Below are 20,130 nucleotides of genomic sequence, written 5' to 3' on the forward strand. Positions count from 1 at the left end.
AGAATCCAAGAGGAGGAAACTAATAGTACACAGCAAAGGCGGCAGATATTTAGGTATTTATGTATTCTTCATGCATGTCACCTTAATTTTTCTTCCTTACTTTGCAAACAATGCATGTATTAAAAGTTTTTAGTTTATAAATTACAGAGTCAATAAGGAAGCTTCAGGGAGATCAGCCAACAGCCATCAAAGCAGTACTGAGAATGAGCTGCAGTACTCTGAACCCCGACCCTGGAGCAGCACGGACTCTGATAGTTCCATCCGCAATCTGAAGCCAGTTGTAACGAAAGCCAGCAGCTTCAGTGGGATTTCAGTTCTGACAAGAGGAGATAGCTCTGGAAGCAGCAAAAGCACAGGCAAGCTGTCTAAAACAGGTATAATAAATCTGTACAAGTAAACAGTTTTATGTAGCAGCAAAGTACCAGTTTGCCTGATAGTTAATGCACACTGCATATGTATACGTAGGGAAAGGGCCCAATCTTGTAACTCCTCTGTGCGCAGAAAGCCTCTTGACTGCAATGGGTGTTGCATACTAAAACTGGCTACAGGATTAGGCCCATTGCGTGTTTAACTTTGTATAAAAATAGAATTCATATTCGAAATGAAATGAACATCTTGGAACTCTAGTTGTAAAGCCAGAAGCAAGTTATAGAAGGCCTTTGCTAGCTAGTGGAATTTATTCCATATCTGTGAAAGTATGTAGAAATACTTGTCAGAATAAAACAATTTACTACTTTGGTGCGGGGGAACAGAGTTACAGTTCAGAACTGTTTCAGTGTGAATTCATCTCTTCAGTCAAAGCTGCATGGCAAATTTGTAGATAACTGTACGTTGATATCCCATTGGTATCCCTTTAATTAGAACCAATTCAGTAATAAAGCCTGTGGATTATTATTCATATTTGTTCCATTGTTTCTAACTGGCAGTGTTAGAAATGAAGTATACACTTAATTCAGAATAAACCCCAGTAATGTGAATTTTCACCATAGTAAACTGTCTTACTGCAGAAGATTGAACTACGTACTCATTCTATGAGATTCTGTGAGTCAGAGGTGTGCTAGCTCGTAATTTATTCTGCATCTATAAACAGTATTTTGTCTGCTTCAGAAGACCTGGCTTCAGATCCTGTTGCGGTAGAAAGTGAAACAAATTTGGTAGCCTATGTAGTGCATATTGGACATGTCACCCGTATTCTAAAGTGATCAGCCAATATGACACAATTGGCATTCTCTGCACTGGTGAGTTTCAGGGCTTAAACTAAACAAGTGAGTGTAGTGGTTAAGATTATAGGTAGTGCTGTGTAGGAAAGTAAAGGATGTGAGTGCTTGTCTGTATTATGCTAGGCTTTAGTCAGTGCTTATAAACCCTGTCTTCAGCAAGGATCCATTAAACATTTGCCATTAAACACTAAACCCCCACTACCCCCCACCAAAATATAAAAGAGAAATAAAGTACATTAAAGCATATTGCAGTAACACAGGAGATATTAATATCATAAGCAGAATTTCTGTATGAAATGAAGATCTGATAAAATTTTGTTTGTTGAGAAATGTTTATCTTTAGTACTTTGTATACATTTCAAAATCTATGACATAAATTTTTGCTATTTGGTTTAGCAATGGAATAGCATTTTTTGATGGTGACTTTTGATAGTCAATTACAGTTGTACCATAATCTAGATCAGATTCATTATAGAAAGATTTTCTCACACCAAATTAGAAGAAAATATCTTGCTAAAAATGAAAACTTTTATTTTGATTTCTGAAAGATGGGACCCTAACTTGAAAAGGTCAGTATTGGTGGTGGTTGTTTCACTGCATCCATAGGTTGTGGTGATTTAAAGTAAATAAATAAATATAGGCCTAAATGTATAAACTTTTATTGAAGTCAACATAGTGAAAGATGAGTCTAATGTCTCTACATAATCTAGAAGCTGATGCAGATGTAAGAAAACTGTGAAATCAAGAAAAGGACTATGGGCAAGTGGAGACTGATCATAGCACTAGGATACAGTGATTGTGGATTGGGCAATTTACTTAATCTCTTTGTACCTCAGTTACCTCATCTGTAAAATGAAGTTAATAATATTTACCTTTAACTGCTTTGAGATGTATTGGTTAAAAAATGCAATACAAATATAAAGTACCATATATACTCGTTTATAATTCAATTTTTTTAAATAAAAAACGGAAGCACCAGAGAAGGGGGTTGGTTTATGAACAGGTATAGAGAGGGAGAGGTGGGACACAGCCCCTCCCCCCAACAGAGGGAGCAAGGAGAGGCAGCAGAGCCAGAAGGGAAGAGGCGTGGCCAGAATCTCTCCGCTTCTGGTCACGCTGCTCTCCCCCCCAGCCTCCAAAGCAGCTGCAGCTCCAGGGCTGGCAGGCTGCAGCTATGCCGCTTGGCCCTGTCCCCCAGAGCAGGCTGTGGCCGCGCTGCCTGGCCCACCGGAGCACGCTGCGGCCGTGCCCAGCCCACTGAAACGTGGCCGCGCCGTCTGGTCTGGCCCGCCGGAGCAGGCTGCGGCCGTGCTGTCCAGCCTGCCGGAGCAGCTCCAGCCAGGCCAGAGACATCCTCCCCTGGTCCTCCCCAGTTAAGGTGAGAAGGGATGGGATGGGAAGAGTGTGGGAGTCCCGGGCTAGGGGTGGGGTCATGTGGAGGGTGGTCACAGGGATTACTCCCCTGACCCCCAGCTTCTCTCCCCCCCCCCCCCCGCAAAAAAAAGGTCCCCACCAGTTTCTGTCCCGGCCCATCAGGGTAAGCAGCTGGCAGGCCGGGTCACTTTTGTTTACTTAGGTTTACCTCGGTGCCTGAGGACGCTTGAGGTAAACAAACCATCTCGGCCCACCAACGGCTTATCCTGATGGCCCAGGAGCCAAAGTTTGCTGACCCCTGAATTATAGAGTCACCTTATGAACGGGTCATAAAAATTTTCCATTTTTACTTATCCATCTTGGGGGGATTGTCTTATAAATGAACCGGCTTATGATTGAGTATATACGGTATTTATAATTTCCTGTAAAGGCAGTTCAAATAATTTTAAAATAGTTGCATTGATTTTTAAATGACACACAATTTTCATCACAGCTTTGTTTTGAGTCTTGTTTTCTCTTCTAGATTATTTAGTGGCTGTTGATTACGATTTCTTATGCTTAAACATTAATTTTCTGCACCTGCATGTTATGCAACTATTATAACAAAGGTCTAATAGAAAATATTATGAACTGTATATTCAAAGGGGACTTTAGGAAAAGACAAGTGCTGCTCAAAAATATCTAGAGACATGTTTTAGAGACTTTTCGATGGCTGGTTATTGGAAGATGGCTTTTAGTTGCATGCTTCGGCTGCCAAAGAACTCAGGGTCTGGTTCTCCAGTTCCTTACATTTTATGTAGTCATTGGCACCTGTGCAAAGTGGGTATAATATGCTACCATTTTGATTTCATATTCACTTTGCTCTGTTGCAAAAGACTACGCTGCCTTGATATTTGTTTAGAATCAGTCCCAGAGTTTACAGAAAGACGCTTGTAATAGATGTGCTCTACTCAGGCTGTATTGAAAAATCCATAGTTTAATACTGTAATTACATGCTGTTATTTAAGGGTAAGCTTTTAAAAATTATATATTTAAATGAGCATGATGTTTCTGACTCTAGGTAAAAACAATTTCTCATTACTCCTTTCCTAGGTTCAGAGTCTTCTAGTAGTGTAGGGTCATCCACGGGTTCTCTTTCTCACACCCAGCAGCTTCTTCCAGTCACAGCTCTAAGCCAGCCTTCTCATGGCACACCTGCTGTCTATCCAACTGTCAGCACTAGTAAATCTCTTTCCTTTGATGGTGGCATAAGTGGGCAAGTGACACCTACTAGCACTAGCTTCTTTTTGCTTCCCTTGGAAGCGGCAGGCATACCACCTGGCAGTATTCTGATCAACCCTCAAACAGGTTGGTATCCAGTTGTGGACATTTTTATTATGGTTTGGAACTTTGGAATAACGTGTAAATTGTTTAACTTGTAAGTGTATTGTAGTGTTGTCTTTTCCTTCCATCTCTTCCCCCCCCCCCCGCCCCCAACTTTTTCAGTGTCGTGTGGTTTTTAGTGTTTGCTCAGTGCACTTAATATAAATGTTCTGATATGTAAGGATAATGGTTACCTCACAATAGTAGGGATGGGAGGAAACCTGCTGTTACCAGACTGGATTAGCCTACAGGTTACAGTAAGGCTAAGTCTATGCTTGAGGAACTACCAAAAAAGTTCAGCAATACTGTATTATACATGTTTAATACATTGTTTGTATCGTGTCTTAATATTTGGGGAAGCTTTTTATATAATGGAAGTTAATAAAAACAAAGGGTTCTTTGATAATTTTTTGATTCTAGAAAATGAAATATTTGGGGATATCTTTCTTATCAAGCTACAGCCTTGTTTTATTTATTGTAATACATGGCAAGTTACTTTTTTTTTTAAATTGTTTTTGTGTCTCATCAGTGTACTTTTTGTTTCCTTCAGGGTCATATTTTTGGGGTGGGGTGGGGAATGGGAATTAAATTATTTCGCTTTTGAAACTAGTTTTGTACTCAACTAAATAAATCCATTGTCTTTCAGCCCTGACTATATTTTTTCCTTAAAATAAATCATGTGCTAATATGGTAAGCCATATTAGAGAAAACATTTTACATTCATGGTTCTGTTAGTACTTGTATCAGTTACTTAAATGTTTCTCCATATATGCCTTATGTAAGGAATGGCTAAAGCCAGCCATGCTATAAACTGAGAAACCAGTACCCAGAAATAGCATGCATTTCCCAGCTCCCAGGCACTTATTGTAAACTGAAGATGGCATGTTTAGTATCTTAGGGCTGGGTGCTGCAGCAGCACTGTAGACTTTCCTGGTCTAGTCATAAAACGACAGTTGCATAGTTGATAAGTGGATGTCCCATGTTCCTATTGACCATTCTTCTATATTTTGCCACAGTCACTGTCATAGCAAGGTGAAGCGCTCACACTAGAAAATTAAGAACTTTAGGCTCTACCTCTACTGGAGTTAAAACAGTCTTAGCCAGAGCCATAAGTAAACAGACTTCTTGCTAGCAAGGTGATGATGATTTCACTGCCCAGGTTCTGACTAACAGCTACGCTATAGTTCAAACTAAGGTGTAATAATCCCTTTGTTAGCCTACATTCCTAGTATCTCATGTCTCAAATTTACCAGTCAGTTTAGCCCTCCCGTATTTACTGGATTTAATGACTGTAGAAGTTTTCAGAGTCATCACTCAATTGGGCAAACATTGCACATTCAAAAGAACAACATCAACTTGAAAATTATATTTGCATAATTTTATTGTATTTACTGGTATAAATAATTTTAATTTAAAGAGAAAAATACTTTCTCTCTTTTCCAGTTTGTTTACTTTGTGTGTTTGACAGCATTTTGTGTGTGATCAGTTTCACTTTTTGCTCTTGTATTGTTAGTCAGTTTTATTATGTTTTGTTTGTGGGTCTTCCACATAGCAACTGGAGACTGAGAAACCTTTTTCTTAAATAATAATAATATAAAAAATAATTAAAAAAAAAAAAAAAAAAGGCAGGGGGCGATTGTAAAACCCCACTAGTTGGCAGGAGGACTTAAGAGCAGGTACCTGAAACTACTTTTAATTCACGTTATAAAACTGTCTTAATTTCAAATAGTGTGGGCCATTAATTACATATACCTCTACCCTGATATAACGCGACCTGATATAACACGAATTTGGATATAACGCGGTAAAGCAGCGCTACGGGGGGCCGGCCTGCGTGCTCCGGCGGATCAAAGCAAGTTCAATATAACGTGGTTTCACCTATAATGTGGTAAGATTTTTTGGCTCCCGAGGACAGCGTTATGTCTGGGTAGAGGTGTATTTATGCTTTTCTCAGTCAATAATTTTGCTTTCATTATAGGAGGCCTGTGTGATAAGTTTACAGGAAAGGATCCTTCAGTAGCAATGGTTGAGTGACATTAATACCCTTCCAGAACAGTAATGAATATCCGCAACATTCTGTTCAGATGAGTTCCCAGATAATAACCGATGTTCATGGGCAGTTAGGGAAGAAGTGATGGCTCTTCTAGCTCTGCCTTTTCACATGAGTTAGAGAGAGTTCAGAGTACAGGTTAAGTTCTTACTCTCCCTGACAGTGATTTTTGCAGACTTAGCGGTGTGAGAGAGTCATTGTGCTTCCTCTCTCGCTTCCCAGACAGTCAGAGAAGGCTCTCCCCCCCCCCCCCCCCCCATCTCTCCCTACTAGTCACAGTGGGGAGCAAGAGTGATCTTAGTGAGCCTAGAAAGTGTGTGGGGGGGGGAGGGTGGAATGGGGGATGAAAAATCCTTGACTCCCTAAGGCTGTGAATAATATCTCCATGGATCCCCAGTCCCTGAGGTTGAAGAAGTGTTAAGCCAAATCAAATATAGTTGGAAAATATCAAATGAATGGGCCCGGTCTTAAGCTACATCCACAGTTGAAGCTGGGGTAGTGATTCCCAGCTCAAGTAGACATACTCACACTAGCTTTCATCAAGCTAGCATGCTAAAAATAGTGTGGCAGTGGTAGCACGGGCTAGCTGCCCTAAGTACAAACCCACCTGAATCCCATGGGTACATATTTGGGACAGCTAACTTGTGCTGCTGTTCACTGCTGCCCATGCTACTGCAGCTATCACTGAGAACTAGAATGAGTATGTCTATTCAAGATGGGAACCACACCCTCAGCTCCAAGTCTGGACATAGCCTTAGACTGAACGTTGGGCCTTGCCTACATCCCTCTGTTATGCAAACCTCTGTAGCCTATTTGATCTGTTATTTGGTCTCCTTAATCTAGCTTCTGTCTTATGGCCCTCATTGAAATATCCTCATGTGGGAACTAAATTTCTATCCTTGTAGGAATGTGACCTAGTCAGCAGGTAAAACTGAAAAGATTTCATTAGCGTATAAACACATGGGTGCCTAGACTAAATGGAAATGCTGAGAATTTCTTGTTACTATCTAGTAGTTAGGTTCAGGCTGATGTAGGGAAATGAGACCGGAAGTTGGCGCTCAGTCCCTCATCTTTAAATGGAAATTCTCTGATTTTTTTTTTTTTTTGGTAAACTTAATTGTTACTAATAAAACCCTAGAATATGATAAGTTTTAAAATCTAGTTTTATTTTTTCCACTTTTTGCTGTTCTGTTTCCTTTTTGCATCTCTGCTGAGCTCAAAATTTGAAATCCGTCATTTTCACTATTACTTATAGTCAGTTTTTAATCATTTTCACTTTTTGGTTCTCTTACATTAGCAGGGTGCCCCAATGTTGGGGATGGGAATATAGTATTATGTATCATTTCAGCTGAAAGTTTTGAATAAATTCACTTTAGGGAGGATGGCTCTTTAAAAGGTTCTTAATGACGATAATGGCAATGTAATTATAACTACTGTTTTATGGAGAGAGAAATAATTTCTCTTTTTACATTACCGTACATCTTGGCTGGCATTTTAGCTGATAAGGGAGACACTTTTAAATTGCTTCTTAAGGATATAAGGAGAAGAAAACTGTTTAATGAATTCTTCTTCTTCTCCTTATACTTTTTTCAGTCCTTAAAATTGAAAAAGAGCTTTCAAGACTGACACAAATAAATATTGGTCATCCATTTTAGTCCATAAATTTGCCTTTGGTAAATGACTAAGTATTTTCTGTACATGATCACTATTTACCACAGTAACGTATGGGCTTTTAATTACAAATCATGCAAATGAGGCCTTTGGTAATTGCCGTTCTAATTGTAATGGCAAGCATTTAGTAATATAACAAAAAATTTGTATAAAATACAATAATTCAGATCTCATGTTATATTATCAAACTTTATTTTTGACATCATCAGATTTAAATATATTTATCTCAGTCTGTCCTTAACCTAAATAACATGTCTTTTATTTTATTTTTTTTTCTCCACACTCTAGGTCAGCCATTCGTTAACCCAGATGGCACTCCTGTTGTGTATAATCCTCCTATGCTTCAGCAACCTGTTAGGACCCAAGTGCCTGGACCGCCACAGCAACCACCTCAACAGCAACCAGCAGCTAATCACATCCTATCACAGGTGCACATGTCAAATACATGATGCTCAACTGAGCCTTCTTGCCATCCAATAATAAGAAAATAGTAGACTGATTTGTTGTGGAATCAGTTTTCAAAGAAGCATTAGCTAGCCACATACATGTAACTGGATATTCTTTTTAATCACCAGACATACCAGTTTTCCAGATGATGTGACAGGGCAGTCACGTTTTCCTAAAACACACAAAAAGCAGAAAGATGAACTGTCAAGGTTCTGATATCAAGGATGTAGCAAGCATCGCCACCTTACTAACACCGCTGTTACTGCTTAGCAGAATGAAAGTAACTGAACCAGGGCTCAAATGGTAAACATTTAACAAGGGCCAAACTCTCTATCCTTTCTGCCCTCTCCCTATACTATATATTAGACTAATTATTTCATTTTAACATGGAGAGCTACATTCCCTTTCTCTTCCAGTCCCAATCTCTCTTAATTTAAATCATGAAATGATCTCATGACACTTTCAAAGGATTAATTTATACATTTCATAGTGATGTATAATAACACTAAAGAATTGGATCTGTTTTAACCTCCTATTCTTGTGTTAGAGGAAGCTAATAGACCACTTTAGGGCTGACCCAAACCTCCACAAAATTGTCCTACTTTTACAGCAGTGATTCCAAGCATCTAAGTACAGGCTCTTGCCTCACCAGCCTTAGGTAGTGACACACAACCTTGTTCAAATTTGTTGAAAAGTTATTCATGGGCATTTTACCGTCACCATCATCTTAGTCTATTTTTCGTGTGTTAAATCCTCTGTCCTGTGTGCTCAAGCTGCACCTACGCTATAGCCTACAGAGTTAAGTCTTTTTGAAACTGGTCAGACTCATCTGTACAGCCTACCAGTATGGGATGTACAAGAGCAATACAGAATGCATGTATTTTCTTTCCTCCTCCCAAGAGCTGTCGTTGCCTTCTCCATAATAATCCCAGTCCCTATAGGCTTGCTGCCGTAACATAATAATCTTGCATTATAGACATATCTGTGTCTGACACTGACTTGCCAAAACCTTTTTCTATATTTATATACTATATTAATCACATATTGCAAACGTTAGTGGTGGTAAATCTTTGGTATTTTTAGTGCCCCTACTATGCATATAAGACTTTAGGAGTGGTAAATTCAATTGTATTTCAAAATGCACCTTTTGCTCAATAATAAAATGGCCTGTTTTGATTTGTTTTTTGTACTTGCTTAGTTCTGGATTTAAAAACTGAAATATGTATTTAAAATGCATATACATACTTTAAAACAAAAATGGTTTACATATAACTATTGAAAATAACAAAATTATCCAGGTTTAAATTATACTTAATTTGCTGCTTTGTCATATAGTTTATTTAATAATTATAAGCAAAATGGCCCTCTTGATAGGAGATACATGTAAAAACACATCAATTCTTACTATATGAAGTTTTTCTATTTTGTATTAAATTATATGCTATTGCAAAATACCTCAATTTACTCCGTTTTTTTTTTTTTCATTTGTTTTCTTCTCTGGTATTAACTCTGTTTATAAAACTGTTACTTCTTCAGCCTATCCGGTCTCTGCAGTCTTCTTCACAGCCTGTTCAATACTCTACAGTCTCTTATCCACCCCCGCTCCTGCCAGTCTCATCTACCCAGCAATATACTGTGGTACTATATCTTCTATTCACCTCGCGCGTGTGTGTGTGTGTGTGTGTAACACAAACATTGACTGGTGGCAATGTCAACTGCAGTAAAATAGTGCCCAGAGGGAAAACCAGTTCCTAAGATCCTTGCACGCTACATGACATTTGAGGGCAATGTATACAATGGAGGGTTTTTTTTCCCACTACTATTGCTCCGATAGCCAGTCAATATTTATTTTATTATGCCCCTTGATTTTTCTCTTTTCTTTCCCCTACTTCTCAGCTGTTGCTTTCTCTTTTTGCTTTCCCTCCTTTAGCCCCTTTTGTTGTTTTTGTATGCTGCCTAGTTTTAGCCCCTTTGCCAGAGCAGTAGGAAGAGCTCATATTTCCTCAACATCCTTGCCCAATGAAAAGGAGAGCTCAAGGTGTACTATCAGGTGCACTGGCTAGCTCTCCTTACCAACACAGCCTCTTCAGATGCCAGCCCTGGGATTGTGTGGCCTAGAGTGTTAGGGTTTCATGGGAGGTGAGTGAGCAGGTATGTTTCTCTTGATGCCAAAGTTAAGGGATGAAGTTGACTGGCAAGCAGGTGTACTGGAGCTGGGGATTCCAGATATTTTGCAGGGAAACTGCTCTGGATATCTTGATGGCTGATGTGGTCTGTTAGTCATAACAAGGGAAATTCACTAAAATGGTACCAAAGAAATTTAGTAACATATATTCAGTTTTAAAAAAAATCTAGGGGTGTTAATTATACATAGTAGTAATCTAATAAATAGGGTTTGTGGTATACAGTGTGTGTAAAATATATTAAATATTATTACTTAATAAGTGTAGATTATATATGCATGCTGGTGGGGTGGGGATAGTCCCCTATAAATTTACCAGAATGAGATTGAAACTGTGAATGTATGCTAATAAAAGCAGGATGATGTAAAATACTTTATTTTAAATCTCTAAATATAGTTTCAGACGTAGCTGCTGTTAGTATCCTTTGCCACCTTAATTTTTCACCTTACCTTTTAAAGAGTAGCTTCTTACTCACTGTTTTTAAAGTCTTTTTCTATTTTTTTTTATATCCCCCTTCCTGTTATGTAGCAATATTGGGAGCCCTTTGCTGATATTGGCACTGAAGTTCTTAGGTTTCCATTGTCTATTTCTTCTCCCCAGTACCCTGGGTTTACTCCCCACACCACACATTCAAGTTAGGAGACTTTTGGCTGTTCTCTTGTAGGTCAGCCTCATGATGATTGGTTTATGTTTTGTACAGCACTTTGAAATTGTAAAGCACTGTCTGAAGTATTATTATTCTTATTACCTCTAAAGTGAGGGGGAGAGTCATGAAAACATTACAAGTGGCTTTTTCCATTGAGGATGAGAGTTTTGATTTCAGCTGCATTTCAGGTACTAAACCCCTCCCTTACTGTACCTGAAAACTTGTGGGTGGTGGGCTCACTGCTTACAGGAGATGTCCGTAATCAGTCATCATGCACTGGTACTGTAAACAATATGAATGGGGAAAAAACTTTTTCAGCACTGATGCAAAAAGTGCTCTTTAGATTTGGCAGAAGCATATAGTGAATTAAAATAATGTATCCCATCCATATAAGCAGGTAAACTGTTTTCACCATTGGTTCAGGAGGACTCATTGCTGACAACCATTGTCAGCAACAGATCTATTTGTGAGCATAGAGCAGGCCTTTGAATTTGCCATCATGTATATTTCAATGTATATAACACCTTCAAAGTGCTTTACCAACATTAAGTAATACAATAAGCCTATGAGATAAGTATGTATCATTTCACCAGTTGAGCATAGGGAAATCAAAACATGATGGAGATAAGTCACTTGTCCAAGGCTGGAATTTGAATCAGAGCCTGGGTTAGAACTGAGGGTCTCCTGGCTCCCATACCTCTGCTTTGTCATCCTAATGCATGTTTCTATTATTCAATAGCTACTTTTAATTTATTAGTAGTTTTATATATAGCTAATGTTTTGATCAATAGTGCTGGAATAGCGCAGAAGCCCATTTCTCTAATAAAGAATGTACATATTCATCTTACTTCATTAGGCTGTGTATAATTAAAATCACTTGATTAATTACTGTTACCTATATTTGGGTGTACAGTTTTGAAGGAAGAAAATAACTGCACTCTGAATTTTTTTGCTCCATCAGTTATTCCATTATTTTGTCTGGTTTATGTTTAGACTTTATTAAAGCGGAGACTGGTGAGACTCAGTGAAGATTAGTAACGGATGTAAAGCAGTTCACCTATGGATCACTGGTTCAAATGCAGGCTGCTCTGGTAGCATCCTAAATTTGGTACTATCTGATGGCTAGTACTCATTCAGCACAGTGAAATGGGTGATGGTCTCAGTCAAGAATCTAGATTATAGGTATCCATAACTCCTAAAAAGACAGTTATGTCTGCCTCTTTATTGGTAGTATCATCAAAAAGACAGCAGGTTAAATGGTCCATTCAACTACTATATCATCTCTCTAGGGTAAACTCTCCAGCTCAGAGTTTAGATAACTTGCACTGCCTCAGCCTACACTGTACGAGTTTTTGGTGGATAAGTATAAGAATTCATGTTTCAGTCTCCTTATGAATCAACTTTCCTCTAGATTATGTATTTTAAAAAGCAGACATCGAGATGTTAAACCTAAAAGCAAAAGGCTAAGCTGGATAGTTGAGTCAGTAAGCCGTCTTTAGGACATAAGTCAATGTACTAAAAGCCCAAGGTGGCTTATAGTGGCAAATAAAGAGCTCAAAGTTCACTTGTAAAAAATAACAATTTTCTTAAGTGCAATTGAAAACTGCTAATGGTTTCATTAGACATATCCTCAGAATTGAGAAAAAAGTATTTCATCATGAAACACAGGATGTAGTTCCACAAAATACAGAAGTCAGAAAAGGTTAAGAAAATATTTGTATGCAATGCAGATAGTTTTCCAAATACTTTATTTCCTTAGCAGGTGAAGATGTACATATCAGCCATATGATCTTCCTCAGGACTAACTGAGGAGGGCCAGGTGGCCATAGTATAGCTTTGGCATAGTACCTCTGTGTTCTATTGCCTTTTGGAAAGTCCAGGTTTAAGGTGTGAATTGAAGCTTACTGGTTAGCAAAAGATGTAATACTAGTGATTGTATGTGTTCTTTGGAATGATGATAGCCATATCACTGTTGGATGATACACCAAACACAACTGCTGTTAGCCATGAGTACTATTTCCAGGCCCTAGTATAAACTGTAGAAAAAGTGCTTGGGACTACAATAATGAAGGACTCAGAACTTCACTGGGCACTGGCAGTGCCTAGCACAATGGGCCCCAATCCTTGACTGAGGTTTGTAGACGTTACCATAATACATACAAATAATAAATAAGACTACAACATGGACTCATGCAGAACTGAACATTTGTGCCTATTTTGAGGATTAGCAGTTGATCTTGGTATCATATTAGCAGTATTATATATATACTCCTAGACTAATGGGCAGTCTTTTTTTTTTTTAATTCAAGACTAGTAGCATTATTAACACAATCTATAGAAAATCTGATTTTTTTCTTAAATACGGTGATGCTGTATGCATCCTGTTTTGATTAGAGTTAAACATTTTCACCTCCCCTTTGGAATTAGATCTGAAAAGTTATTGACATCGTTTAAATTGTTTGATTCTAATTCATAGCAATTCTATATTTAACCCAGATAGCCTCCTTTATGAAAGAAAATCTGTTTCTAGCCTAAGATGTTAAACCTTTTAAGTTTTTCCCCATTTGTGTGTAAAACTTCTCCACAATTAACCTTAATAATTACTACACTGTTCTTAGCACACTGTTCTATTTCTGTTCTGAAGCTTGCCTTGTCATTCTTTTTTAGTGTTTTAACATATGGTCATTGCACAGGTGCATGTTTTAATTTTTCACTTACTGAAGAATTTACCTAGTAACTATACTCTTCCCAGTTTGAATATTTGTGAATGTAATGTTTATCCTTTTTTTTTATTATAGCAAGACAACCTAGGATCACAATTTAGCCATATGAGTCTTGCCCGCCAGTCATCTGCTGATGGTGCTGATCCACACCCCACCATGTTCCAGTCTACTGTAGTCCTTCAGCCCCCACAACAGTCTGGCTATATTATAGCAACAACCTCACCTCTGCCACCACCACAAGGCCAACCAGTTCCTAGTCCCAACTACTCTGCATCCAGCCATCCTGTCAACCAGCAAGTGCTGCAGCAACAGGGATATATGCAGCAACCTTTACCACAGGTACAAAGGCTTTATATTTTCTTCTCAGACAACTATTTAAAAGATTATCCTTGGCGCCATTTTTGAACATTTTATATTTCAATGGACTTGGTTAGTAAATTTGATTTTTCTTAATTCTGTGGTTTGAAGTTAGTGGCTTCTGTTTTCTTGGGGAATGAGCAGTCATCCAAGCTTCATGCCTATCCACCAGTAACTTCTAAAGACTTAGAAAATTAGAGTTTAGGAAGCATATAGTATCATTAATAGTGGTATTTTTAAATTAAATATAACCAAATTTAACCTAATCAAATATAAATTTTATATATTCTCATGCTCTGCACATATTTTATTTTGCTTAGTTTTAAAGAGGCTCTCCTATATGTCTACATTTAAAATTTTTGCTATGAAGACTGGCCTAGGAATTCTAGTCATCATCATTTTCTTTAATCCCCCTATTTGAGTGCTGAGAAACTCAAAGGAAAGCAGCTACTTATTTTGGTATGACCCAAAGAAAATAGAATTGCCTTTATTTTGTGATTTCCCCCCCCTTCCCCCCGCCTTCCCCCCCCCAGCATTCAGTGTTTTTGCACTCTGCCTTTTATAAACCTAAAAATGTGCATCTCCAAAATGTTGCTCCTTTTTAGATGCCAGCTTGTTATTGTGCTCCAGGCCAGTATCCACACTCCAATCAACAATATCGACCAGTTACTGCTGTCCATTACAACACACAGCAAAACCCACCACTGCCACAGCCTGCACAGCAGACAGGTTTGTAGAATTTTTTCACTACTTCACGTGCTTATGGGCGTTAAAGGAAACTGCTGGTACTGTCAGATATTGAAGTCTCAGTAAAGCAACATTTGCTAATGGTGAAGAAATATCTTTCAATGTGTACAACTTTGTAGCAGTCCGAATGTGAAGAATTGTGGTAGTTCTTTAAATGTGGCATGTGATCATAAGCTGAAATCATTATACCGTCCTTTGTGTCAAGGATGACTGATTTAAATCAGCGATTTAAATCACCAAGTGGAAAGCCTTGATTACAATTGATGATTTAAATCAACTTTTCCATTTGTACTTCAGTGGTTTTCTAAAGAAAGTTGCATTCACCAACTAAATTTGGTACATCTTTTTGATACTTTGGAGAGTACACTATAACTATATACATTTATTTAAACAATTATGTAACTTAATATTTTCAGATTCTTATTAACTACATTTTGACAGAAGAATGCTTTTTCTTCGAGTGGTGTCCCTATGGGTGCTCCACTTCAGGTGCACATGGGCCTCTTGAGCCCTTGATTGGAGATTTTCCATTACTTGTGTCTGTTTGGCCTGTGCATGGTCCCTGTGCCTCCTCGTGCAGGATACTGAGGCTATATAGGGATGGGCAGGTGAACTGCCCTCAGTCCTCGGTACCAAGCAAGCAACGGGACCAGACACCATCAGTGCCTGCATCAGTATCCCCACCCCCCAATTGACTGTAATGTTGGCCTTGGCTACCACGTTAGTACCAGTCACTTACTCGGTACCACAAGATACACTAAGGATCTATCTGTAACAGACAAACTGGAGCCCCCACTCTTCATGGGTACTGAACATCTCTCAGTACAGAGACCCTGAGCTCCTGACCATCACCATCCTCTGGTGCTGCAGTACTTCTACCATTTTCTGTGTATGCTCCTCCATTGGGTGATATTGAGGTGGATGAAGGAGACTTTCAGTTGCTCCTATTTATGTACAGGGTTCTCTGACATATCCTTTCAGGAACCCATTCTTGGACAACCACAGAGAGGATTGCGCTTGTCAACAAGCATAATGGAAACAACTCTGCATGCTACCCCCACTTCCATATATGTGGCCCCCCCCATGGCCATACTGGGACCCGGTGTGACAACCCAATGGCTCCCTCCCTCGGGGTCCCCTGGGGAGGCAAATCAGCATTGTATGTTGCTAACTCTGTTGCAGGCGTTGCAAGGTATTTCGGGAAAGGTTAAAGGTGTAAGTGTAAAATAAAAGGTTCCTTTGCAGGTTGCAAAAGGCAAAAAAAAAAAAAAAAAAAAAAAAAGGGAATGGGTTGACTCAATGCTCCAGCTTGGTCCAAAAATAAAAGGCTAACTTCAGCCCAAGGCCACTGCACACAACCAACTCTCGGCTACCTGCCAAAAAAACCCAAAAGCCTAAATTCCAACCCCAATCAGGCATTTAAAACAAAAAAACCTAAGCTAAGCAAAACTGCAAAGGCTACAAAAACTAGTAAAACAGCAAAAGCCAGCAAAAAAAACCCCACAAAGTTTTGTGTCCCTAAAGCCGGTGTGTTTTTAAAAAAGCCGCAAAAAGCCAGTTTAAACTAAAACAAAAAACAGAAAAAACAAAGGTCCCTAAACAAAACGCCCCCCCACAAAACTTAAAAACCCTCCTAAAATCCAAAGCAAATAAAAAATCAACGGCAAACCCTAAATGGCCTGTGCACAAAACAAAACTCTCGTTCACCCTTCCCCCTCTTCTTCTTACGTTACACCCAGGCTTGGCCAGCCTCTGGTCATGCGTGCGTGAGTATGAAAATGGGTTAGGGTTGGGGCACTAACGCTTTCTTTCTTCCTCCAAGTAACGTAAAAGCGTTCCCAGCATTCACCGCTGTTATTTTATTAATAAAGCTTTAAAATTTAGTCACTTGGTGTGCTCCTTCATCTCCTCCCCTAACAATCCTGCAGCCTCAGCCTAATCACCTAATGCCTCAAGCAAATTAATAACAAAAATCTGTCACACTGGGGCTGCTTATTATCAGCAATTTGCCAGACCACTGGTACCGTCTCATAGGGAGGCTAGAATCCTACAGTCCTCTCCTCCCACAGGAGGAGATGTTTGAGGAGCATGTTTATCCCACTCTCAAACACCTATTTCATCCTTCTCTCCAGATGAGGTGGCTATGCCTCCGCCACTTTCCATGGTCAATGATTTTTGGGGAATTTCAAGATCTCATAAAGAGTCCCTTCAGAGGTCAAGGACTCACAGCACAAACTGGATAGCCTGCAGTCAGCAACACCTCCATGGTGGTATTACTCATTAACAAGGTGCTCCTGGATCCAGCGAAGACTGTATGGTAAACACGTGATATCATTCCACCATCATGTAAATCGGTGGAGAAAAAGTGTTACGGTCCCCCCTACGGACTCTGATTTCTTGTTCTCACGCCCTCTGCCTAACTCCCTGGTGGTGGGCGCAGTAAATGAGCAAGGTAAGCAACACTCCTTATAACAAAGTCTACCCTATATAACAAAGACCAAAAGAGACTGGACCATTTTGGACAAAAGTTCTGCTCATCAACACCACTACAGTTCAGGATCACAAACTATCAGACAATCATGGCCAAATATAACTTTACAAACTAGCCTTTATTGAACATCTGCCACAGGAACAGAGGGAGCAATTTCAATCCATCATCTTAGAGGGCCAGTCATTGGCCAGAACTGCTCTTAAAGCATCTTTGGATGCTATGGACATTCCTGCCAGGTCCATCTCCACAGTGGTAGTTATGTGGAGGGGATCATGACTCCAACTCTTAGGGTTTCTGAGAGAAGTCCAGAACACTGATGAGCCCTCCCTTTCGATGGTTGTAAACTTTTCTCGGAGACCATGGATGAGTCCTTGCATGCACTAAGAAGGACTAAGGCTACTTTACGATCCCTGAGCATATATATTCCTACAAATAAGAGAAGATCTAGTAGGCTTCCCAGAGATCGCGTCATGCTCAGTTCTCTGGATTCCATAGATCCATCGAAGACATACAGCCCAGAGAAAGGGGGCTGCTCACCTGCCCTCCACCATCTTCAAAGCAACAGTTTTGACAGGTTGCTTGGAGGGTTCAAATCCTCTCACCTCTGGTTTTACAGCTGCATCCATTTGCTCACCTCCCCCCCCCCCCCTTGGAAGACTGCCTTTCCCATTTCCAGCATGCTTGGGGGTGGATCACTACAGACAAGTGGGTTATAGCATCCACTTTACATCCCTCGCTCCCTTCATTTTCTTCGCCATTTCTCTTCAGGGACCCCTCTCATGAGCTTTTATTGAGACAAGAAGTGAGCATTCCCTTTCAATTTAGGAGCAACACCTCCTTATAAGGGCAAAGGGTTTTACTTGAAGTATTGCCTTGTGCCAGTGAAGGATGGAGGGTGGAGACCAATCTTGGATCTAAGACTTCTGAACAAGTTTGTAAAGTCTCAGATGTTCAGGGTGGTGACTCTGGCAGCTATAATACCTTCAATGGAGGAAGGGGATTGGGTTTTGGCCCTTAACCTGCAAGATGCCTATTTCCATATAATGATACATCTGTTTCCCAGAAAATAGCTACATTTCACTGTAGGCCAGGATCATTTCCAATATTGGGGCTTCCCTTTGACCTTTCTTTGGCCCCAATGGTGTTCTCAAAGATCCTGGGGATAGTGGCTGCTTACCTCCAATGAGAAGCAATCCTAGTCTTCCCATACTTAAATGACTGGCTACTCAAGGGTGTTCTTACAAAGCAGTGCTGTCTTCCACCCAAATGGCCCTTGCTCTTTTCCAGGGGTCTGATCTCCAGCCGAATATAAAAAAATTCACATTAACTCCTGTACAGAAGATACAGTTTGTAGGGGGATCTTTGGGCTTGTTGACAACCAGCGCCTACCTTCCCTTAGACAGATTCGTAACTTTGTCAAGTCTGATAGGGTCAATTCAGGGGAGCCCTTGGACCACAACAAGCTGCTGTTTTCAGCTCCTGAGACACATGGTATCTTGCACCTTTGTGACCAACCATACAAGGCTTATGCCTCCGCTGCTTCCTGGGTTGGCTCAGAATGTCCTGTTCTCTAACCAGGCAAACCTTGGACTGGCATGTGACAGTTTCTCTACAGATGAGGAATTCCCTAGTCTGATGGAGAGATCAACTCTGCTTCTGGGCAGGCATTCCTTTCTTTTGCCCAGCTCCATCAGTGACTTTAACAACACATGGATCACTGTTGGGATGTGGAACTCACCTCAATGCCCTCATGACTAAGAGCAGATGGACAACTCAGGAAACCAATCTTCACATCAGTCTGTGGGAACTCAAGGCAGTCAGGAGCATCTGCCTTCATTTCCTACCCCTTCTCAGGGTCACGACGGACAACGTATCTTGCATATTCTATATCAACAAGCAAGGAGAAGCGAGATCCTTCCCTCCCTGTGCACCGAAGTCAGGCAACTATGAAATAGGTGCATAACTCATCAGATCTACTTCCCAGGTATTCAGAACACCACAGCCGACGTTCTCAGCAGATGCTTCTCCCAGGACTACAAATGGGAGCTAGGCAGTATATTCCAAGGATTGGGACTGCCAGAGGTGGCTCTCTTCACCACCTCCAGGAACAATAAATGCCCTCTTTTCTGCTGAAGAGGGGGACAGGACCACCACTCTTTGTGGGCTGCCTGTCGTTCATTTTGGACGAAAGGTCTGCTTTGTGTTTCTTCCAACACCTCTGATACTAAAAGTGATTGATTAACAAATTCAGACAGGACAAAGCCAGTTATCCTTATAGTGCTGACCTGACTGAGACAATCTCAGTCCCCATACCTGCTTCATCCATGTATCCAAACACCATTCAAGCTTTGGGACCACTCTTGGTCTGCTCTCACAGACTGCGGGTCATGCTTCACCTGGGGTTCTCCACCTCAGGGCATGGTTCCTCTGTGGTTCATGGGATTAGAATCTTCCTGCTCTGCAGAAGTATAGCAGTTGTTATTAAAGAATAGAAAGAAGTCAACCTGTACTACTTACCTTCAGAAATGGAAGAGAGTCTTTGATTGGTGTTGCCACTGCCACCCTCTGCAGCTTTCAGTCATCCTAGTTAACTGTTGGATCTAAAGAAATCGGGGTTATCAGTTAGCTCGATTAAGGTCCATTTGGCCACAGTATCAGCCTTTCATCCTCCAGTGGACGAGTTCTTGATATTTGCTCACCCCATGTTGTCTAGGTTAATTAAGGGTTTGGAGAATCTCTACTCCCAAATTAAAGACCCTACCCTGACCCGAGACCTCAACCTGGTATTTAGAGACCTTATGAAACCTCCATTTGAACCAATGGCAACCAGTTCTCTGCTCCAAGATCAGCCTTTTTAGC

At 40.2% G+C, this 20,130-nt stretch overlaps 1 protein-coding gene across 1 annotated transcript in view; it reads left to right on the forward strand.

Moving 5' to 3' along the window:
- The window catches only part of R3HDM1 (R3H domain containing 1), a 98,342-nt gene that overhangs the window by 40,115 nt on the left and 38,097 nt on the right, over positions 1 to 20,130 (forward strand). The window contains exons 12-17 of the mRNA XM_065413729.1: positions 3 to 53; positions 148 to 374; positions 3,687 to 3,941; positions 7,966 to 8,105; positions 13,752 to 14,015; positions 14,639 to 14,762. Of these exons, the coding sequence (XP_065269801.1) occupies positions 3 to 53; positions 148 to 374; positions 3,687 to 3,941; positions 7,966 to 8,105; positions 13,752 to 14,015; positions 14,639 to 14,762 (1,061 nt within the window). The remainder of the gene's footprint in view (positions 1 to 2; positions 54 to 147; positions 375 to 3,686; positions 3,942 to 7,965; positions 8,106 to 13,751; positions 14,016 to 14,638; positions 14,763 to 20,130) is intronic.

Source organism: Emys orbicularis, chromosome 11 (genome assembly GCF_028017835.1).
Source record: "Emys orbicularis isolate rEmyOrb1 chromosome 11, rEmyOrb1.hap1, whole genome shotgun sequence".
In the NCBI taxonomy this organism is placed as follows: domain Eukaryota; kingdom Metazoa; phylum Chordata; order Testudines; family Emydidae; genus Emys; species Emys orbicularis.